Source organism: Podarcis cretensis (genome assembly GCF_951804945.1).
Source record: "Podarcis cretensis genome assembly, contig: SCAFFOLD_28, whole genome shotgun sequence".
Classification (NCBI taxonomy): domain Eukaryota; kingdom Metazoa; phylum Chordata; class Lepidosauria; order Squamata; family Lacertidae; genus Podarcis; species Podarcis cretensis.
Window position 1 is genome coordinate 58,525 of NW_027647843.1, and position 24,948 is coordinate 83,472.

At 47.8% G+C, this 24,948-nt stretch overlaps 1 protein-coding gene across 1 annotated transcript in view; it reads right to left on the bottom strand.

Moving 5' to 3' along the window:
• Nucleotides 1-207: 207 nt before the first annotated feature.
• The window catches only part of LOC307208399 (spectrin alpha chain, non-erythrocytic 1-like), a gene marked incomplete at both ends in the record, with an annotated part of 106,346 nt that continues 81,605 nt past the window's right edge, over nt 208-24,948 (bottom strand). The window contains 3 exon segments of the mRNA XM_079996479.1: nt 208-309; nt 1,889-2,031; nt 2,796-3,028. Coding sequence (XP_079852605.1) covers nt 208-309; nt 1,889-2,031; nt 2,796-3,028 — 478 coding nt within the window.

Genomic DNA, 24,948 nt, shown 5'->3' on the forward strand with positions numbered 1-24,948 from the left:
GAACCTTTGCAAAATGACTGGCCTGGTCTAGAACCCGCGCAAACCTGGCAGTTTGATCTAGAACATTTGCAAAAATGAATGGCCCTATCTGGAACCTTCGCAAAACGACTGGTTTGGTCTAGAACCCACGTAAAGCTGGCGGTTTGATCTAGAACATTGGGGGGAAATGAATGATTCAATCTAGAACATTCGCGAAACACAAATGGTTCAATCTGGAACCTTTGCAAATCGAATGGTTTGATCTGGAAGCTTTGCAAAACGACTGGTCTGGTCTAGAACCTGCGCAAAACTGGTGGCTTGATCTAGAACCTTTGCAAACAAACACACACGAATGGTTCAATCTGGAACCTTTGCAAATCGGATAGTTCGATCTGGAACCTTTGCAAATTGAATGGTTCGATCTGGAACCTTCGTAAAATGACTGGCCTGGTCTAGAACCCGCGCAAACCTGGCGGTTTGATCTAGAACCTTTGCAAAAAATGAATGGTCTGATCTGGAATCTTTGCAAAACGACTGGCTTGGTCTAGAACCTGCGCAAACCTGACGGTTTGATCTAGAACCTTTGCAAAAAATGAATGGTCTGATCTGGAACCTTTGCAAAATGACTGGTTTGCTCTAGAACCCGCGTAAAACTGGCGGCTTGATCTAGAACATTTGGAAAAAATGAATGGTTCAATCTAGAACATTCACGAAACACGAATGGTTCAATCTGGAACCTTTGCAAATCGAATGGTTTGATCTGGAAGCTTTGCAAAATGACTGGTCTGGTCTAGAACCTGCGCAAAAAACGAACGGCTCCGTTTGGGACCTTTGCAAATACCGGTTGATCTAGAACCTCTGCGGATCTGGTGGATTGATCTAGAACCGCCACAAAACGAATGGCTCAATCTAGAACTATCGCAAAAACGAACGGCTCCGTTTGGGACCTTTGCAAATGCCGATTGATCTAGAACCTTTGCGGATCTGGTGGATTGATCTAGAACCTCTGCAAAGCTATCGGGTTAATCTAGAGCCTTTGCGGAAAACAAACGACCCAGTTTGGAACCTTCGCAAAAACCAATTGATCTAGAACCTGCACAAACCGAATGGTTCAATCTAGAATACCAATCGATCTAGAACCTTTGGGAATCCGGTGGATCGATCTAGAACCGCCACAAAACGAATGGCTCAATCGCAAAAATGAACGGCCCAGTTTGGGACCTTTGCAAAACCAATTGATCTAGAACCTGCACAAAGCAAATGGTTCAATCGATCTAGAACCTTTGCGAATCCAGCGGATTGATCTAGAACCACCACAAAACGAACGGCTCGTTCTAGAACCATCGCAAAAAAACGAACGGCTCCGTTTGGGACCTTTGCAAGAACCAATTGATCTAGAACCCGCACAAAGCAAATGGTTCAATCGATCTAGAACCTTTGCAAATCCAGCGGATTGATCTAGAACCGCCACAAAGCGAACGGCTCGATCTAGAACCATCGCAAAAAAACGAACGGCTCCGTTTGGGACCTTTGCAAACAGCGGTTGATCTAGAACCTCTGCGGATCCGGCGGATTGATCTAGAACCGCCACAAAACGGTTCAATCTAGAACCCCCCTTCCTACCCGCAAGCCGCGTGAGCGTTAGTCCGGAGCAACCAAACCAGCCGTGGGAAACGGATTGATCTAGAACCACCACAAAACGAATGGCTCAATCTAGAACTATCGCAAAAAACGAACGGCTCCGTTTGGGACCTTTGCAAATACCGGTTGATCTAGAGCCTTTGCTGATCCGGTGGATTGATCTAGAACCACCACAAAACGAATGGCTCAATCTAGAACCATCGCAAAAAAAGGAACGGCTCCGTTTGGGGCCTTTGCAAAAACCAATTGATCTAGAACCTGCACAAACCGAATGGTTCAATCGATCTAGAACCTTTGGGAATCCGGCAGATTGATCTAGAACCGCCACAAAACGAATGGCTGAATCTAGAACTATCGCAAAAAACGAACGGTTCAGTTTGGAACCTTCGCAAAAACCAATTGATCTAGAACCTGCACAAAGCAAATGGTTCAATCTAGAATACCAATTGATCTAGAACCTTTGCGAATCCGACGGATTGATCTAGAACCGCCACAAACCGAATGGCTCGATCTGGAACCATCGCAAAAACGAACGGCTCCGTTTGGGGCCTTCGCAAATACCAATCGATCTAGAACCTTTGTGAATTGATCTAGAACCACCACAAAACGAATGGCTCAATCTAGAACCATCGCAAAAAAAATGAACGGCTCCGTTTGGGACCTTTGCAAATACCAATTGATCTAGAACCTTTGCGGATTGATCTAGAACCACCACAAAACGAATGGCTCAATCTAGAACTATCGCAAAAACGAACGGCTCAGTTTGGAACCTTTGCAAAAACCAATTGATCTAGAACCTGCACAAAGCAAATGGTTCAATCTAGAATACCAATCAATCTAGAACCTTTGCAAATCCGATGGATTGATCTAGAACCGCCACAAAACGAATGGCTCAATCGCAAAAAATGAACGGCCCAGTTTGGGACCTTTGCAAAAACCAATTGATCTAGAACCTGCACAAAGCAAATGGTTCAATCGATCTAGAACCTTTGCGAATCCGGCGGATCGATCTAGAACCACCACAAAACTGAATGGCTCGATCTAGAACCATCGCAAAAAACGAACGGCTCAGTTTGGGACCTTTGCAAACACCGATTGATCTAGAACCTTTGGGGATCCGGCGGATCGATCTAGAACCGCCACAAACCGGTTCGATCTAGAACCCCCCTTCCTACCCGCAAGCCGCGTGAGCGTTAGTCCGGAGTAACCAAACCAGCCGTGGGGAAAATTAGGAACGTGCCGTTTTTTGGGGGGCAGGAAAAGCGGGGAAAACGGAAGAACCGAAAAGAAAAGAAAAGAAAAGAAAAAGAGTGAGAAAACAGGAAAAGAAAAAGAGGAATAAAACCTTCCGGAAAGATCTTCCCCGACTTGGTACTGAAAGACGCGAATGACCCGCCGATAGGCAATGCTATGCGGAGGAAAGAAATGTGGGGTGAAATTCGGGGTGAAATTCGGGGGGGAGAAGGGGCGGAGCTAAGCGGAGGGGCGGAGCAAGGCAGGTGGGGTAAGAACGGAGGTCAGTGGGGCAATGATCTAGGTCAATGGGGCAAGACCGGGGCAGGTGGGGCAATATCTAGGGAAATGGCTTTGCCAATGGGGCAATAGCTAGGTCAGTGGGGCAATAACTCTGCAGGGGGGGCAATTATCTAGGTCAATGGGGCAATTGTCTAGGGCAATTGGGCAATATCTAGGGAAAGTACCTAGGTATATGGGGCAATATCTAGGGCAATGGGGCAATTGTCTAGGGCAATTGGGCAATAACTATGCAGGTGGGGCAATATCTAGGTCAATGGGGCAAGACCTGGGCAGGTGGGGCAATATCTAGGGAAATGGCTTTGCAAATGGGGCAATAGCTAGGTCAATGGGGCAATAACTCTGCAGGTGGGGCAATTATCTAGGTCAATGGGGCAATTGTCTAGGGCAATTGGGCAATAACTATGGAGATATCTAGGTCAATGGGGCAATATCGAGGGAAAGTACCTAGGTATATGGGGCAATATCTAGGGCAATGGGGCAAGACCTGGGCAGGTGGGGCAATATCTAGGGAAATGGCTTTGCAAATGGGGCAATAGCTAGGTCAGTGGGGCAATAACTCTGCAGGGGGGGCAATTATCTAGGGCAATGGGGCAATTGTCTAGGGCAATGGGGCAATAACTATGGAGATATCTAGGTCAATGGGGCAATATCTAGGGAAAGTACCTAGTATATGGGGCAATATCTAGGGCAATGGGGCAATTATCTAGGGCAATGGGGCAATAACTATGCAGGTGGGGCAATATCTAGGTCAATGGGGCAAGACCTGGGCAGGTGGGGCAATATCTAGGGAAATGGCTTTGCAAATGGGGCAATAGCTAGGTCAATGGGGCAATAACTCTGCAGGTGGGGCAATTATCTAGGTCAATGGGGCAATTGTCTAGGGCCATTGGGCAATAACTATGGAGATATCTAGGTCAATGGGGCAATATCTAGGGAAAGTACCTAGGTATATGGGGCAATATCTAGGGCAATGGGGCAATTATCTAGGGCAATGGGGCAATAACTATGCAGGTGGGGCAATATCTAGGTCAATGGGGCAATTGTCTAGGTCAATGGGGCAATTATCTAGGTCAATGGGGCAGTTATCGAGGTCAATGGGGCAATACGTGTGCAGATGGGGCAATAAGTATGGATATGGGGCAATAACTATGGAGATGGGGCAATATCTAGGTCAATGGGGCAATTGTCTAGGGCAATTGGGCAATAACTATGGAGATATCTAGGTCAATGGGGCAATATCTAGGGAAAGTACCTAGGTATATGGGGCAATATCTAGGGCAATGGGGCAATTATCTAGGGCAATGGGGCAATAACTATGCAGGTGGGGCAATATCTAGGTCAATGGGGCAATTGTCTAGGTCAATGGGGCAGTTATCTAGGTCAATGGGGCAGTTATCTAGGTCAATGGGGCAATACGTGTGCAGATGGGGCAATAAGTATGGATATGGGGCAATAACTATGGAGATGGGGCAATATCTAGGTCAATGGGGCAATTGTCTAGGGCAATTGGGCAATAACTATGGAGATATCTAGGTCAATGGGGCAATATCTAGGGAAAGTACCTAGGTATATGGGGCAATATCTAGGGCAATGGGGCAATTATCTAGGGCAATGGGGCAATAACTATGCAGGTGGGGCAATATCTAGGTCAATGGGGCAAGACCTGGGCAGGTGGGGCAATATCTAGGGAAATGGCATTGCAAATGGGGCAATAGCTAGGTCAATGGGGCAATAACTCTGCAGGTGGGGCAATGATCTAGGTCAATGGGGCAAGACCTGGGCAGGTGGGGCAATATCTAGGGAAATGGCTTTGCAAATGGGGCAATAGCTAGGTCAGTGGGGCAATAACTCTGCAGGTGGGGCAATTATCTAGGTCAATGGGGCAAGACCTGGGCAGGTGGGGCAATATCTAGGGAAATGGCTTTGCAAATGGGGCAATAGCTAGGTCAATGGGGCAATAACTCTGAAGGGGGGGCAATTATCTAGGTCAATGGGGCAATTGTCTAGGGCAATCGGGGAATAACTATGGAGATATCTAGGGCAATGGGGCAATATCTAGGGAAAGTACCTAGGTATATGGGGCAATATCTAGGGCAATGGGGCAATTATCTAGGGCAATGGGGCAATTGTCTAGGTCAATGGGGCAATTATCTAGGTCAATGGGGCAGTTATCTAGGTGAATGGGGCAATACGTGTGCAGTTGGGGCAATAAGTATGGATATGGGGCAATAACTATGGAGATGGGGCAATATCTAGGTCAATGGGGCAATTGTCTGGGGCAATTGGGCAATAACTATGGAGATATCTAGGTCAATGGGGCAATATCTAGGGAAAGTACCTAGGTATATGGGGCAATATCTAGGGCAATGGGGCAATTATCTTGGGCAATGGGGCAATAACTATGCAGGTGGGGCAATATCTAGGTCAATGGGGCAAGACCTGGGCAGGTGGGGCAATATCTAGGGAAATGGCTTTGCAAATGGGGCAATATCTAGGTCAATGGGGCAATTATCTAGGTCAATGGGGCAGTTATCTAGGTCAATGGGGCAGTTATCTAGGTCAATGGGGCAATACGTGTGCAGATGGGGCAATAAGTATGGATATGGGGCAATAACTATGGAGATGGGGCAATATCTAGGTCAATGGGGCAATTGTCTAGGGCAATTGGGCAATAACTATGGAGATATCTAGGTCAATGGGGCAATATCTAGGGAAAGTACCTAGGTATATGGGGCAATATCTAGGGCAATGGGGCAATTATCTAGGGCAATGGGGCAATAACTATGCAGGTGGGGCAATATCTAGGTCAATGGGGCAAGACCTGGGCAGGTGGGGCAATATCTAGGGAAATGGCTTTGCAAATGGGGCAATAGCTCGGTCAGTGGGGCAATAACTCTGAAGGGGGGGCAATTATCTAGGGCAATGGGGCAATTGTCTAGGGCAATTGGGCAATAACTATGGAGATATCTAGGTCAATGGGGCAATATCTAGGGAAAGTACCTAGGTATATGGGGCAATATCTAGGGCAATGGGGCAATTGTCTAGGGCAATTGGGCAGTAACTATGGAGATATCTAGGTCAATGGGGCAATATCTAGGGAAAGTACCTAGGTATATGGGGCAATATCTAGGGCAATGGAGCAATAACTATGCAGGTGGGGCAATTATCTAGGTCAATGGGGCAAGACCTGGGCAGGTGGGGCAATATCTAGGGAAATGGCTTTGCCAATGGGGCAATAGCTAGGTCAATGGGGCAATAACTCTGCAGGTGGGGCAATTATCTAGGTCAATGGGGCAAGACCTGGGCAGGTGGGGCAATATCTAGGGAAATGGCTTTGCAAATGGGGCAACAGCTAGGTCAATGGGGCAATAACTCTGCAGGTGGGGCAATATCTATGTCAATGGGGCAAGACCTGGGCAGGTGGGGCAATATCTAGGGAAATGGCTTTGCAAATGGGGCAATAGCTAGGTCAGTGGGGCAATAACTCTGGAGGTGGGGCAATTATCTAGGTCAATGGGGCAAGACCTGGGCAGGTGGGGCAATATCTAGGGAAATGGCTTTGCAAATGGGGCAATAGCTAGGTCAATGGGGCAATAACTCTGCAGGTGGGGCAATTATCTAGGTCAATGGGGCAAGACCTGGGCAGGTGGGGCAATATCTAGGGAAATGGCTTTGCAAATGGGGCAATAGCTAGGTCAATGGGGCAATAACTCTGCAGGTGGGGCAATTATTTAGGTCAATGGGGCAAGACCTGGGCAGGTGGGGCAATATCTAGGGAAATGGCTTTGCAAATGGGGCAATAGCTAGGTCAATGGGGCAATAACTCTGCAGGTGGGGCAATTATCTAGGTCAATGGGGCAAGACCTGGGCAGGTGGGGCAATATCTAGGGAAATGGCTTTGCAAATGGGGCAATAGCTAGGTCAATGGGGCAATAACTCTGCAGGTGGGGCAATTATCTAGGTCAATGGGGCAAGACCTGGGCAGGTGGGGCAATATCTAGGGAAATGGCTTTGCAAATGGGGCAATAGCTAGGTCAGTGGGGCAATAACTATGCAGGTGGGGCAATATCTAGGTCAATGGGGCAAGACCTGGGCAGGTGGGGCAATATCTAGGGAAATGGCTTTGCCAATGGGGCAATAGCTAGGTCAATGGGGCAATAACTCTGCAGGTGGGGCAATGATCTAGGTCAATGGGGCAAGACCTGGGCAGGTGGGGCAATATCTAGGGAAATGGCTTTGCAAATGGGGCAATAGCTAGGTCAATGGGGCAATAACTCTGCAGGTGGGGCAATGATCTAGGTCAATGGGGCAAGACCTGGGCAGGTGGGGCAATATCTAGGGAAATGGCTTTGCAAATGGGGCAATAGCTAGGTCAATGGGGCAATAACTCTGCAAGTGGGGCAATTATCTAGGGCAATTGGGCAATAACTATGGAGATATCTAGGTCAATGGGGCAATATCTAGGGAAAGTACGTAGGTATATGGGGCAATATCTAGGGCAATGGGGGAATTATCTAGGGCAATGGGGCAATAACTATGAAGGTGGGGCAATTATCTAGGTCAATGGGGCAATTGTCTAGGGCAATTGGGCAATAACTATGGAGATATCTAGGTCAATGGGGCAATATCTAGGGAAAGTACCTAGGTATATGGGGCAATATCTAGGGCAATGGGGCAATTATCTAGGGCAATGGGGCAATAACTATGCAGGTGGGGCAATATCTAGGTCAATGGGGCAATTGTCTAGGTCAATGGGGCAATTATCTAGGTCAATGGGGCAATTATCTAGGTCAATGGGGCAGTTATCTAGGTGAATGGGGCAATACGTGTGCAGTTGGGGCAATAAGTATGGATATGGGGCAATAACTATGGAGATGGGGCAATATCTAGGTCAATGGGGCAATTGTCTGGGGCAATGGGGCAATAACTATGGAGATATCTAGGTCAATGGGGCAATATATAGGGAAAGTACCTAGGTATATGGGGCAATATCTAGGGCAATGGGGCAATTATCTTGGGCAATGGGGCAATAACTATGCAGGTGGGGCAATATCTAGGTCAATGGGGCAAGACCTGGGCAGGTGGGGCAATATCTAGGGAAATGGCTTTGCAAATGGGGCAATATCTAGGTCAATGGGGCAATTATCTAGGTCAATGGGGCAGTTATCTAGGTCAATGGGGCAGTTATCTAGGTCAATGGGGCAATACGTGTGCAGATGGGGCAATAAGTATGGATATGGGGCAATAACTATGGAGATGGGGCAATATCTAGGTCAATGGGGCAATTGTCTAGGGCAATTGGGCAATAACTATGGAGATATCTAGGTCAATGGGGCAATATCTAGGGAAAGTACCTAGGTATATGGGGCAATATCTAGGGCAATGGGGCAATTATCTAGGGCAATGGGGCAATAACTATGCAGGTGGGGCAATATCTAGGTCAATGGGGCAAGACCTGGGCAGGTGGGGCAATATCTAGGGAAATGGCTTTGCAAATGGGGCAATAGCTCGGTCAATGGGGCAATAACTCTGAAGGGGGGGGCAATTATCTAGGGCAATGGGGCAATTGTCTAGGGCAATTGGGCAATAACTATGGAGATACCTAGGTCAATGGGGCAATATCTAGGGAAAGTACCTAGGTATATGGGGCAATATCTAGGGCAATGGGGCAATTGTCTAGGGCAATTGGGCAATAACTATGGAGATATCTAGGTCAATGGGGCAATATCTAGGGAAAGTACCTAGGTATATGGGGCAATATCTAGGGGAATGGGGCAATTATCTAGGGCAATGGGGCAATAACTATGCAGGTGGGGCAATGATCTAGGTCACTGGGGCAAGACCTGGGCAGGTGGGGCAATATCTAGGGAAATGGCTTTGCAAATGGGGCAATAGCTAGGTCAATGGGGCAATAACTCTGCAGGTGGGGCAATTATCTAGGTCAATGGGGCAAGACCTGGGCAGGTGGGGCAATATCTAGGGAAATGGCTTTGCAAATGGGGCAATAGCTAGGTCAATGGGGCAATAACTCTGCAGGGGGGGCAATTATCTAGGTCAATGAGGCAAGACCTGGGCAGGTGGGGCAATATCTAGGGAAATGGCTTTGCAAATGGGGCAATAGCTAGGTCAGTAGGGCAATAACTCTGCAGGTGGGGCAATTATCTAGGTCAATGGGGCAAGACCTGGGCAGGTGGGGCAATATCTAGGGAAATGGCTTTGCAAATGGGGCAATAGCTAGGTCAATGGGGCAATAACTCTGCAGGTGGGGCAATGATCTAGGTCAATGGGGCAAGACCTGGGCAGGTGGGGCAATATCTAGGGAAATGGCTTTGCAAATGGGGCAATAGCTAGGTCAATGGGGCAATAACTCTGCAGGTGGGGCAATGATCTAGGTCAATGGGGCAATTGTCTAGGGCAATTGGGCAATAACTATGGAGATATCTAGGTCAATGGGGCAATCTCTAGGGAAAGTACCTAGGTATATGGGGCAATATCTAGGGCAATGGGGCAATTGTCTAGGGCAATTGGGCAATAACTATGGAGATATCTAGGTCAATGGGGCAATATCTAGGGAAAGTACCTAGGTATATGGGGCAATATCTAGGGCAATGGGGCAATTATCTAGGGCAATGGGGCAATAACTATGCAGGTGGGGCAATTATCTAGGTCAATGGGGCAAGACCTGGGCATGTGGGGCAATATCTAGGGAAATGGCTTTGCAAATGGGGCAATAGCTAGGTAAATGGGGCAATAACTCTGCAGGTGGGGCAATGATCTAGGTCAATGGGGCAAGACCTGGGCAGGTGGGGCAATATCTAGGGAAATGGCTTTGCAAATGGGGCAATAGCTAGGTCAATGGGGCAATAACTCTGCAGGTGGGGCAATTATCTAGGTCAATGGGGCAAGACCTGGGCAGGTGGGGCAATATCTAGGGAAATGGCTTTGCAAATGGGGCAATAGCTAGGTCAATGGGGCAATAACTCTGCAGGGGGGGCAATTATCTAGGTCAATGGGGCAATTGTCTAGGGCAATCGGGCAGTAACTATGGAGATATCTAGGTCAATGGGGCAATATCTAGGGAAAGTAACTAGGTATATGGGGCAATATCTAGGGCAATGGGGCAATTGTCTAGGGCAATTGGGCAATAACTATGGAGATATCTAGGTCAATGGGGCAATATCTAGGGAAAGTACCTAGGTATATGGGGCAATATCTAGGGCAATGGGGCAATTGTCTAGGGCAATTGGGCAATAACTATGGAGATATCTAGGGCAATGGGGCAATATCTAGGAAAAGTACCTAGGTATATGGGGCAATATCTAGGGCAATGGGGCAATTATCTAGGGCAATGGGGCAATAACTATGCAGGTGGGGCAATATCTAGGTCAATGGGGCAATTGTCTAGGTCAATGGGGCAATTATCTAGGGCAATGGGGCAGTTATCTAGGTCAATGGCGCAATACGTGTGCAGATGGGGCAATAAGTATGGATATGGGGCAATAACTATGAAGATGGGGCAATATCTAGGTCAATGGGGCAATTGTCTAGGGCAATTGGGCAATAACTATGGAGATATCTAGGTCAATGGGGCAATATCTAGGGAAAGTACCTAGGTATATGGGGCAATATCTAGGGCAATGGGGCAATTATCTAGGGCAATGGGGCAAGACCTGGGCAGGTGGGGCAATATCTAGGGAAATGGGGCAATTGTCTAGGTCAATGGGGCAATTATCTAGGTCAATGGGGCAGTTATCTAGGTCAATGGGGCAATACGTGTGCAGATGGGGCAATAAGTATGGATATGGGGCAATAACTATGGAGATGGGGCAATATCTAGGTCAATGGGGCAATTGTCTAGGGCAATTGGGCAGTAACTATGGAGATATCTAGGTCAATGGGGCAATATCTAGGGAAAGTACCTAGGTATATGGGGCAATATCTAGGTCAATGGGGAAATTATCTAGGGCAATGGGGCAATAACTATGCAGGTGGGGCAATTATCTAGGTCAATGGGGCAAGACCTGGGCAGGTGGGGCAATATCTAGGGAAATGGCTTTGCAAAAGGGGCAATAGCTAGGTCAATGGGGCAACAACTCTGCAGGTGGGGCAATTATCTAGGTCAATGGGGCAATTGTCTAGGTCAATGGGGCAATAACTATGGAGATATCTAGGTCAATGGGGCAATATCTAGGGAAAGTACCTAGGTATATGGGGCAATATCTAGGGCAATGGGGCAATTGTCTAGGGCAATTGGGCAATTATGGAGATATCTAGGTCAATGGGGCAATATCTAGGGAAAGTACCTAGGTATATGGGGCAATATCTAGGTCAATGGGGCAATTATCTAGGGCAATGGGGCAATAACTATGCAGGTGGGGCAATATCTAGGTCAATGGGGCAAGACCTGGGCAGGTGGGGCAATATCTAGGGAAATGGCTTTGCAAATGGGGCAATAGCTAGGTCAATGGGGCAATAACTCTGCAGGGGGGGCAATTATCTAGGTCAATGGGGCAATTGTCTAGGGCAATTGGGCAATAACTATGGAGATATCTAGGTCAATGGGGCAATATCTAGGGAAAGTACCTAGGTATATGGGGCAATATCTAGGGCAATGGGGCAATTATCTAGGGCAATGGGGCAAGACCTGGGCAGGTGGGGCAATATCTAGGGAAATGGGGCAATTGTCTAGGTCAATGGGGCAATTATCTAGGTCAATGGGGCAGTTATCTAGGTCAATGGGGCAATACGTGTGCAGATGGGGCAATAAGTATGGATATGGGGCAATAACTATGGAGATGGGGCAATATCTAGGTCAATGGGGCAATACCTGGGCAGGCGGGGCAATATCTAGGGAAATGGCTTTGCAAATGGGGCAATAGCTAGGTCAATGGGGCAATAACTCTGCAGGTGGGGCAATTATCTAGGTCAATGGGGCAATTGTCTAGGTCAATGGGGCAGTTATCTAGGTCAATGGGGCAATACGTGTGCAGATGGGGCAATAAGTATGGATATGGGGCAATAACTATGGAGATGGGGCAATATCTAGGTCAATGGGGCAATTGTCTAGGGCAATTGGGCAATAACTATGGAGATATCTAGGTCAATGGGGCAATATCTAGGGAAAGTACCTAGGTATATGGGGCAATATCTAGGGCAATGGGGCAATTATCTAGGGCAATGGGGCAATAACTATGCAGGTGGGGCAATATCTAGGTCAATGGGGCAAGACCTGGGCAGGTGGGGCAATATCTAGGGAAATGGCTTTGCAAATGGGGCAATAGCTCGGTCAATGGGGCAATAACTCTGAAGGGGGGGGCAATTATCTAGGGCAATGGGGCAATTGTCTAGGGCAATTGGGCAATAACTATGGAGATACCTAGGTCAATGGGGCAATATCTAGGGAAAGTACCTAGGTATATGGGGCAATATCTAGGGCAATGGGGCAATTGTCTAGGGCAATTGGGCAATAACTATGGAGATATCTAGGTCAATGGGGCAATATCTAGGGAAAGTACCTAGGTATATGGGGCAATATCTAGGGGAATGGGGCAATTATCTAGGGCAATGGGGCAATAACTATGCAGGTGGGGCAATGATCTAGGTCACTGGGGCAAGACCTGGGCAGGTGGGGCAATATCTAGGGAAATGGCTTTGCAAATGGGGCAATAGCTAGGTCAATGGGGCAATAACTCTGCAGGTGGGGCAATTATCTAGGTCAATGGGGCAAGACCTGGGCAGGTGGGGCAATATCTAGGGAAATGGCTTTGCAAATGGGGCAATAGCTAGGTCAATGGGGCAATAACTCTGCAGGGGGGGCAATTATCTAGGTCAATGAGGCAAGACCTGGGCAGGTGGGGCAATATCTAGGGAAATGGCTTTGCAAATGGGGCAATAGCTAGGTCAGTAGGGCAATAACTCTGCAGGTGGGGCAATTATCTAGGTCAATGGGGCAAGACCTGGGCAGGTGGGGCAATATCTAGGGAAATGGCTTTGCAAATGGGGCAATAGCTAGGTCAATGGGGCAATAACTCTGCAGGTGGGGCAATGATCTAGGTCAATGGGGCAAGACCTGGGCAGGTGGGGCAATATCTAGGGAAATGGCTTTGCAAATGGGGCAATAGCTAGGTCAATGGGGCAATAACTCTGCAGGTGGGGCAATGATCTAGGTCAATGGGGCAATTGTCTAGGGCAATTGGGCAATAACTATGGAGATATCTAGGTCAATGGGGCAATCTCTAGGGAAAGTACCTAGGTATATGGGGCAATATCTAGGGCAATGGGGCAATTGTCTAGGGCAATTGGGCAATAACTATGGAGATATCTAGGTCAATGGGGCAATATCTAGGGAAAGTACCTAGGTATATGGGGCAATATCTAGGGCAATGGGGCAATTATCTAGGGCAATGGGGCAATAACTATGCAGGTGGGGCAATTATCTAGGTCAATGGGGCAAGACCTGGGCATGTGGGGCAATATCTAGGGAAATGGCTTTGCAAATGGGGCAATAGCTAGGTAAATGGGGCAATAACTCTGCAGGTGGGGCAATGATCTAGGTCAATGGGGCAAGACCTGGGCAGGTGGGGCAATATCTAGGGAAATGGCTTTGCAAATGGGGCAATAGCTAGGTCAATGGGGCAATAACTCTGCAGGTGGGGCAATTATCTAGGTCAATGGGGCAAGACCTGGGCAGGTGGGGCAATATCTAGGGAAATGGCTTTGCAAATGGGGCAATAGCTAGGTCAATGGGGCAATAACTCTGCAGGGGGGGCAATTATCTAGGTCAATGGGGCAATTGTCTAGGGCAATCGGGCAGTAACTATGGAGATATCTAGGTCAATGGGGCAATATCTAGGGAAAGTAACTAGGTATATGGGGCAATATCTAGGGCAATGGGGCAATTGTCTAGGGCAATTGGGCAATAACTATGGAGATATCTAGGTCAATGGGGCAATATCTAGGGAAAGTACCTAGGTATATGGGGCAATATCTAGGGCAATGGGGCAATTGTCTAGGGCAATTGGGCAATAACTATGGAGATATCTAGGGCAATGGGGCAATATCTAGGAAAAGTACCTAGGTATATGGGGCAATATCTAGGGCAATGGGGCAATTATCTAGGGCAATGGGGCAATAACTATGCAGGTGGGGCAATATCTAGGTCAATGGGGCAATTGTCTAGGTCAATGGGGCAATTATCTAGGGCAATGGGGCAGTTATCTAGGTCAATGGGGCAATACGTGTGCAGATGGGGCAATAAGTATGGATATGGGGCAATAACTATGAAGATGGGGCAATATCTAGGTCAATGGGGCAATTGTCTAGGGCAATTGGGCAATAACTATGGAGATATCTAGGTCAATGGGGCAATATCTAGGGAAAGTACCTAGGTATATGGGGCAATATCTAGGGCAATGGGGCAATTATCTAGGGCAATGGGGCAAGACCTGGGCAGGTGGGGCAATATCTAGGGAAATGGGGCAATTGTCTAGGTCAATGGGGCAATTATCTAGGTCAATGGGGCAGTTATCTAGGTCAATGGGGCAATACGTGTGCAGATGGGGCAATAAGTATGGATATGGGGCAATAACTATGGAGATGGGGCAATATCTAGGTCAATGGGGCAATTGTCTAGGGCAATTGGGCAGTAACTATGGAGATATCTAGGTCAATGGGGCAATATCTAGGGAAAGTACCTAGGTATATGGGGCAATATCTAGGTCAATGGGGAAATTATCTAGGGCAATGGGGCAATAACTATGCAGGTGGGGCAATTATCTAGGTCAATGGGGCAAGACCTGGGCAGGTGGGGCAATATCTAGGGAAATGGCTTTGCAAAAGGGGCAATAGCTAGGTCAATGGGGCAACAACTCTGCAGGTGGGGCAATTATCTAGGTCAATGGGGCAATTGTCTAGGGCAATTGGGCAATAACTATGGAGATATCTAGGTCAATGGGGCAATATCTAGGGAAAGTACCTAGGTATATGGGGCAATATCTAGGGCAATGGGGCAATTGTCTAGGGCAATTGGGCAATTATGGAGATATCTAGGTCAATGGGGCAATATCTAGGGAAAGTACCTAGGTATATGGGGCAATATCTAGGTCAATGGGGCAATTATCTAGGGCAATGGGGCAATAACTATGCAGGTGGGGCAATATCTAGGTCAATGGGGCAAGACCTGGGCAGGTGGGGCAATATCTAGGGAAATGGCTTTGCAAATGGGGCAATAGCTAGGTCAATGGGGCAATAACTCTGCAGGGGGGGCAATTATCTAGGTCAATGGGGCAATTGTCTAGGGCAATTGGGCAATAACTATGGAGATATCTAGGTCAATGGGGCAATATCTAGGGAAAGTACCTAGGTATATGGGGCAATATCTAGGGCAATGGGGCAATTATCTAGGGCAATGGGGCAAGACCTGGGCAGGTGGGGCAATATCTAGGGAAATGGGGCAATTGTCTAGGTCAATGGGGCAATTATCTAGGTCAATGGGGCAGTTATCTAGGTCAATGGGGCAATACGTGTGCAGATGGGGCAATAAGTATGGATATGGGGCAATAACTATGGAGATGGGGCAATATCTAGGTCAATGGGGCAATACCTGGGCAGGCGGGGCAATATCTAGGGAAATGGCTTTGCAAATGGGGCAATAGCTAGGTCAATGGGGCAATAACTCTGCAGGTGGGGCAATTATCTAGGTCAATGGGGCAATTGTCTAGGGCAATGGGGCAATAACTATGGAGATATCTAGGTCAATGGGGCAATATCTAGGGAAAGTACCTAGGTATATGGGGCAATATCTAGGGCAATGGGGCAATTATCTAGGGCAATGGGGCAATAACTCTGCAGGTGGGGCGATGATCTAGGTCAATGGGGCAAGACCTGGGCAGGTGGGGCAATATCTAGGGAAATGGCTTTGCAAATGGGGCAATAGCTAGGTCAATGGGGCAATAACTCTGCAGGTGGGGCAATGATCTAGGTCAATGGGGCAAGACCTGGGCAGGTGGGGCAATATCTAGGGAAATGGCTTTGCAAATGGGGCAATAGCTAGGTCAATGGGGCAATAACTCTGCAGGTGGGGCAATTATCTAGGTCAATGGGGCAATTGTCTAGGGCAATGGGCAATAACTATGGAGATATCTAGGTCAATGGGGCAATATCTAGGGAAAGTACCTAGGTATATGGGGCAATATCTAGGGCAATGGGGCAATTGTCTAGGGCAATTGGGCAATAACTATGGAGATATTTAGGTCAATGGGGCAATATCTAGGGAAAGTACCTAGGTATACGGGGCAATATCTAGGGCAATGGGGCAATTATCTAGGGCAATGGGGCAATAACTATGCAGGTGGGGCAATATCTAGGTCAATGGGGCAATTGTCTAGGTCAATGGGGCAATTATCTAGGTCAATGGGGCAGTTATCTAGGTCAATGGGGCAATACGTGTGCAGTTGGGGCAATAAGTATGGATATGGGGCAATAACTATGGAGATGGGGCAATATCTAGGTCAATGGGGCAATTGTCTAGGGCAATTGGGCAATAACTATGGAGATATGTAGGTCAATGGGGCAATATCTAGGGAAAGTACCTAGGTATATGGGGCAATATCTAGGGCAATGGGGCAATTATCTAGGGCAATGGGGCAATAACTATGCAGGTGGGGCAATATCTAGGTCAATGGGGCAATTGTCTAGGTCAATGGGGCAATTATCTAGGTCAATGGGGCAGTTATCTAGGTCAATGGGGCAATACGTGTGCAGATGGGGCAATAAGTATGGATATGGGGCAATAACTATGGAGATGGGGCAATATCTAGGTCAATGGGGCAATTGTCTAGGGCAATTGGGCAGTAACTATGGAGATATCTAGGTCAATGGGGCAATATCTAGGGAAAGTACCTAGGTATATGGGGCAATATCTAGGTCAATGGGGCAATTATCTAGGGCAATGGGGCGATAACTATGCAGGTGGGGCAATTATCTAGGTCAATGGGGCAAGACCTGGGCAGGTGGGGCAATATCTAGGGAAATGGCTTTGCAAATGGGGCAATAGCTAGGTCAATGGGGCAATACGTCTGCAGATGGGGCAATAAGTATCGATATGGGGCAATAACTATGGAGATGGGGCAATATCTAGGTCAATGGGGCAATACCTGGGCAGGCGGGGCAATATCTAGGGAAATGGCTTTGCAAATGGGGCAATAGCTAGGTCAATGGGGCAATAACTCTGCAGGTGGGGCAATTATCTAGGTCAATGGGGCAATTGTCTAGGGCAATGGGGCAATAACTATGGAGATATCTAGGTCAATGGGGCAATATCTAGGGAAAGTACCTAGGTATATGGGGCAATATCTAGGGCAATGGGGCAATTATCTAGGGCAATGGGGCAATAACTCTGCAGGTGGGGCAATGATCTAGGTCAATGGGGCAAGACCTGGGCAGGTGGGGCAATATCTAGGGAAATGGCTTTGCAAATGGGGCAATAGCTAGGTCAATGGGGCAATAACTCTGCAGGTGGGGCAATTATCTAGGTCAATGGGGCAATTGTCTAGGGCAATTGGGCAATAACTATGGAGATATCTAGGTCAATGGGGCAATATCTAGAGAAAGTACCTAGGTATATGAGGCGATATCTAGGGCAATGGGGCAATTATCTAGGGCAATGGGGCAATAACTCTGCAATAACTATGGAGATATCTAGGGCAATGGGGCAATTATCTAGGTCAATGGGGCAATAACTCTGCAGGGGGGGCAATTATCTAGGTCAATGGGGCAAGACCTGGGCAGGTGGGGCAATATCTAGGGAAATGGCTTTGCAAATGGGGCAATAGCTAGGTCAGTGGGGCAATAACTCTGCAGGTGGGGCAATGATCTAGGTCAATGGGGCAAGACCTGGGCAGGTGGGGCAATATCTAGGGAAATGGCTTTGCAAATGGGGCAATAGCTAGGTCAATGGGGCAATAACTCTGCAGGGGGGGCAATTATCTAGGTCAATGGGGCAATTGTCTAGGGCAATTGGGCAATAACTATGGAGATATCTAGGTCAATGGGGCAATATCTAGGGAAAGTACCTAGGTACATGGGGCAATATCTAGGGCAATGGGGCAATTGTCTAGGGCAATTGGGCAATAACTATGGAGATATCTAGGTCAATGGGGCAATATCTAGGGAAAGTACCTAGGTATATGGGGCAATATCTAGGGCAATGGGGCAATTATCTAGGGCAATGGGGCAATAACTCTGCAGGTGGGGCAATGATCTAGGTCAATGGGGCAAGACCTGGGCAGGTGGGGCAATATCTAGGGAAATGGCTTTGCAAATGGGGCAATAGCTAGGTCAATGGGGCAATAACTGCAGGGGGGGCAATTATCTAGGTCAATGGGGCAATTGTCTAGGGCAATTGGGCAATAACTATGGAGATATCTAGGTCAATGGGGCAATATCTAGGGAAAGTACCTAGGTATATGGGGCAATATCTAGGGCAATGGGGCAATTATCTAGGGCAATGGGGCAATAACTATGCAGGTGGGGCAATATCTAGGTCAATGGGGCAAGACCTGGGCAGGTGGGGCAATATCTAGGGAAATGGCTTTGCAAATGGGGCAATAGCTCGGTCAATGGGGCAATAACTCTGAAGGGGGGGGCAATTATCTAGGGCAATGGGGCAATTGTCTAGGGCAATTGGGCAATAACTATGGAGATACCTAGGTCAATGGGGCAATATCTAGGGAAAGTACCTAGGTATATGGGGCAATATCTAGGGCAATGGGGCAATTGTCTAGGGCAATTGGGCAATAACTATGGAGATATCTAGGTCAATGGGGCAATATCTAGGGAAAGTACCTAGGTATATGGGGCAATATCTAGGGGAATGGGGCAATTATCTAGGGCAATGGGGCAATAACTATGCAGGTGGGGCAATGATCTAGGTCACTGGGGCAAGACCTGGGCAGGTGGGGCAATATCTAGGGAAATGGCTTTGCAAATGGGGCAATAGCTAGGTCAATGGGGCAATAACTCTGCAGGTGGGGCAATTATCTAGGTCAATGGGGCAAGACCTGGGCAGGTGGGGCAATATCTAGGGAAATGGCTTTGCAAATGGGGCAATAGCTAGGTCAATGGGGCAATAACTCTGCAGGGGGGGCAATTATCTAGGTCAATGAGGCAAGACCTGGGCAGGTGGGGCAATATCTAGGGAAATGGCTTTGCAAATGGGGCAATAGCTAGGTCAGTAGGGCAATAACTCTGCAGGTGGGGCAATTATCTAGGTCAATGGGGCAAGACCTGGGCAGGTGGGGCAATATCTAGGGAAATGGCTTTGCAAATGGGGCAATAGCTAGGTCAATGGGGCAATAACTCTGAAGGGGGGGCAATTATCTAGGTCAATGGGGCAAGACCTGGGCAGGTGGGGCAATATCTAGGGAAATGGCTTTGCAAATGGGGCAATAGCTAGGTCAATGGGGCAATAACTCTGCAGGTGGGGCAATGATCTAGGTCAATGGGGCAATTGTCTAGGGCAATTGGGCAATAACTATGGAGATATCTAGGTCAATGGGGCAATCTCTAGGGAAAGTACCTAGGTATATGGGGCAATATCTAGGGCAATGGGGCAATTGTCTAGGGCAATTGGGCAATAACTATGGAGATATCTAGGTCAATGGGGCAATATCTAGGGAAAGTACCTAGGTATATGGGGCAATATCTAGGGCAATGGGGCAATTATCTAGGGCAATGGGGCAATAACTATGCAGGTGGGGCAATTATCTAGGTCAATGGGGCAAGACCTGGGCATGTGGGGCAATATCTAGGGAAATGGCTTTGCAAATGGGGCAATAGCTAGGTAAATGGGGCAATAACTCTGCAGGTGGGGCAATGATCTAGGTCAATGGGGCAAGACCTGGGCAGGTGGGGCAATATCTAGGGAAATGGCTTTGCAAATGGGGCAATAGCTAGGTCAATGGGGCAATAACTCTGCAGGTGGGGCAATTATCTAGGTCAATGGGGCAAGACCTGGGCAGGTGGGGCAATATCTAGGGAAATGGCTTTGCAAATGGGGCAATAGCTAGGTCAATGGGGCAATAACTCTGCAGGGGGGGCAATTATCTAGGTCAATGGGGCAATTGTCTAGGGCAATCGGGCAGTAACTATGGAGATATCTAGGTCAATGGGGCAATATCTAGGGAAAGTAACTAGGTATATGGGGCAATATCTAGGGCAATGGGGCAATTGTCTAGGGCAATTGGGCAATAACTATGGAGATATCTAGGTCAATGGGGCAATATCTAGGGAAAGTACCTAGGTATATGGGGCAATATCTAGGGCAATGGGGCAATTGTCTAGGGCAATTGGGCAATAACTATGGAGATATCTAGGGCAATGGGGCAATATCTAGGAAAAGTACCTAGGTATATGGGGCAATATCTAGGGCAATGGGGCAATTATCTAGGGCAATGGGGCAATAACTATGCAGGTGGGGCAATATCTAGGTCAATGGGGCAATTGTCTAGGTCAATGGGGCAATTATCTAGGGCAATGGGGCAGTTATCTAGGTAAATGGGGCAATACGTGTGCAGATGGGGCAATAAGTATGGATATGGGGCAATAACTATGAAGATGGGGCAATATCTAGGTCAATGGGGCAATTGTCTAGGGCAATTGGGCAATAACTATGGAGATATCTAGGTCAATGGGGCAATATCTAGGGAAAGTACCTAGGTATATGGGGCAATATCTAGGGCAATGGGGCAATTATCTAGGGCAATGGGGCAAGACCTGGGCAGGTGGGGCAATATCTAGGGAAATGGGGCAATTGTCTAGGTCAATGGGGCAATTATCTAGGTCAATGGGGCAGTTATCTAGGTCAATGGGGCAATACGTGTGCAGATGGGGCAATAAGTATGGATATGGGGCAATAACTATGGAGATGGGGCAATATCTAGGTCAATGGGGCAATTGTCTAGGGCAATTGGGCAATAACTATGGAGATATCTAGGTCAATGGGGCAATATCTAGGGAAAGTACCTAGGTATATGGGGCAATATCTAGGGCAATGGGGAAATTATCTAGGGCAATGGGGCAATAACTATGCAGGTGGGGCAATTATCTAGGTCAATGGGGCAAGACCTGGGCAGGTGGGGCAATATCTAGGGAAATGGCTTTGCAAAAGGGGCAATAGCTAGGTCAATGGGGCAACAACTCTGCAGGTGGGGCAATTATCTAGGTCAATGGGGCAATTGTCTAGGGCAATTGGGCAATAACTATGGAGATATCTAGGTCAATGGGGCAATATCTAGGGAAAGTACCTAGGTATATGGGGCAATATCTAGGGCAATGGGGCAATTGTCTAGGGCAATTGGGCAATTATGGAGATATCTAGGTCAATGGGGCAATATCTAGGGAAAGTACCTAGGTATATGGGGCAATATCTAGGTCAATGGGGCAATTATCTAGGGCAATGGGGCAATAACTATGCAGGTGGGGCAATATCTAGGTCAATGGGGCAAGACCTGGGCAGGTGGGGCAATATCTAGGGAAATGGCTTTGCAAATGGGGCAATAGCTAGGTCAATGGGGCAATAACTCTGCAGGGGGGGCAATTATCTAGGTCAATGGGGCAATTGTCTAGGGCAATTGGGCAATAACTATGGAGATATCTAGGTCAATGGGGCAATATCTAGGGAAAGTACCTAGGTATATGGGGCAATATCTAGGGCAATGGGGCAATTATCTAGGGCAATGGGGCAAGACCTGGGCAGGTGGGGCAATATCTAGGGAAATGGGGCAATTGTCTAGGTCAATGGGGCAATTATCTAGGTCAATGGGGCAGTTATCTAGGTCAATGGGGCAATACGTGTGCAGATGGGGCAATAAGTATGGATATGGGGCAATAACTATGGAGATGGGGCAATATCTAGGTCAATGGGGCAATACCTGGGCAGGCGGGGCAATATCTAGGGAAATGGCTTTGCAAATGGGGCAATAGCTAGGTCAATGGGGCAATAACTCTGCAGGTGGGGCAATTATCTAGGTCAATGGGGCAATTGTCTAGGGCAATGGGGCAATAACTATGGAGATATCTAGGTCAATGGGGCAATATCTAGGGAAAGTACCTAGGTATATGGGGCAATATCTAGGGCAATGGGGCAATTATCTAGGGCAATGGGGCAATAACTCTGCAGGTGGGGCGATGATCTAGGTCAATGGGGCAAGACCTGGGCAGGTGGGGCAATATCTAGGGAAATGGCTTTGCAAATGGGGCAATAGCTAGGTCAATGGGGCAATAACTCTGCAGGTGGGGCAATGATCTAGGTCAATGGGGCAAGACCTGGGCAGGTGGGGCAATATCTAGGGAAATGGCTTTGCAAATGGGGCAATAGCTAGGTCAATGGGGCAATAACTCTGCAGGTGGGGCAATTATCTAGGTCAATGGGGCAATTGTCTAGGGCAATGGGCAATAACTATGGAGATATCTAGGTCAATGGGGCAATATCTAGGGAAAGTACCTAGGTATATGGGGCAATATCTAGGGCAATGGGGCAATTGTCTAGGGCAATTGGGCAATAACTATGGAGATATTTAGGTCAATGGGGCAATATCTAGGGAAAGTACCTAGGTATACGGGGCAATATCTAGGGCAATGGGGCAATTATCTAGGGCAATGGGGCAATAACTATGCAGGTGGGGCAATATCTAGGTCAATGGGGCAATTGTCTAGGTCAATGGGGCAATTATCTAGGTCAATGGGGCAGTTATCTAGGTCAATGGGGCAATACGTGTGCAGTTGGGGCAATAAGTATGGATATGGGGCAATAACTATGGAGATGGGGCAATATCTAGGTCAATGGGGCAATTGTCTAGGGCAATTGGGCAATAACTATGGAGATATGTAGGTCAATGGGGCAATATCTAGGGAAAGTACCTAGGTATATGGGGCAATATCTAGGGCAATGGGGCAATTATCTAGGGCAATGGGGCAATAACTATGCAGGTGGGGCAATATCTAGGTCAATGGGGCAATTGTCTAGGTCAATGGGGCAATTATCTAGGTCAATGGGGCAGTTATCTAGGTCAATGGGGCAATACGTGTGCAGATGGGGCAATAAGTATGGATATGGGGCAATAACTATGGAGATGGGGCAATATCTAGGTCAATGGGGCAATTGTCTAGGGCAATTGGGCAGTAACTATGGAGATATCTAGGTCAATGGGGCAATATCTAGGGAAAGTACCTAGGTATATGGGGCAATATCTAGGGCAATGGGGCAATTATCTAGGGCAATGGGGCGATAACTATGCAGGTGGGGCAATTATCTAGGTCAATGGGGCAAGACCTGGGCAGGTGGGGCAATATCTAGGGAAATGGCTTTGCAAATGGGGCAATAGCTAGGTCAATGGGGCAATACGTCTGCAGATGGGGCAATAAGTATCGATATGGGGCAATAACTATGGAGATGGGGCAATATCTAGGTCAATGGGGCAATACCTGGGCAGGCGGGGCAATATCTAGGGAAATGGCTTTGCAAATGGGGCAATAGCTAGGTCAATGGGGCAATAACTCTGCAGGTGGGGCAATTATCTAGGTCAATGGGGCAATTGTCTAGGGCAATGGGGCAATAACTATGGAGATATCTAGGTCAATGGGGCAATATCTAGGGAAAGTACCTAGGTATATGGGGCAATATCTAGGGCAATGGGGCAATTATCTAGGGCAATGGGGCAATAACTCTGCAGGTGGGGCAATGATCTAGGTCAATGGGGCAAGACCTGGGCAGGTGGGGCAATATCTAGGGAAATGGCTTTGCAAATGGGGCAATAGCTAGGTCAATGGGGCAATAACTCTGCAGGTGGGGCAATTATCTAGGTCAATGGGGCAATTGTCTAGGGCAATTGGGCAATAACTATGGAGATATCTAGGTCAATGGGGCAATATCTAGAGAAAGTACCTAGGAATATGAGGCGATATCTAGGGCAATGGGGCAATTATCTAGGGCAATGGGGCAATAACTCTGCAATAACTATGGAGATATCTAGGGCAATGGGGCAATTATCTAGGTCAATGGGGCAATAACTCTGCAGGGGGGGCAATTATCTAGGTCAATGGGGCAAGACCTGGGCAGGTGGGGCAATATCTAGGGAAATGGCTTTGCAAATGGGGCAATAGCTAGGTCAGTGGGGCAATAACTCTGCAGGTGGGGCAATGATCTAGGTCAATGGGGCAAGACCTGGGCAGGTGGGGCAATATCTAGGGAAATGGCTTTGCAAATGGGGCAATAGCTAGGTCAATGGGGCAATAACTCTGCAGGGGGGGCAATTATCTAGGTCAATGGGGCAATTGTCTAGGGCAATTGGGCAATAACTATGGAGATATCTAGGTCAATGGGGCAATATCTAGGGAAAGTACCTAGGTATATGGGGCAATATCTAGGGCAATGGGGCAATTGTCTAGGGCAATTGGGCAATAACTATGGAGATATCTAGGTCAATGGGGCAATATCTAGGGAAAGTACCTAGGTATATGGGGCAATATCTAGGGCAATGGGGCAATTATCTAGGGCAATGGGGCAATAACTCTGCAGGTGGGGCAATGATCTAGGTCAATGGGGCAAGACCTGGGCAGGTGGGGCAATATCTAGGGAAATGGCTTTGCAAATGGGGCAATGGCTAGGTCAATGGGGCAATAACTGCAGGGGGGGCAATTATCTAGGTCAATGGGGCAATTGTCTAGGGCAATTGGGCAATAACTATGGAGATATCTAGGTCAATGGGGCAATATCTAGGGAAAGTACCTAGGTAT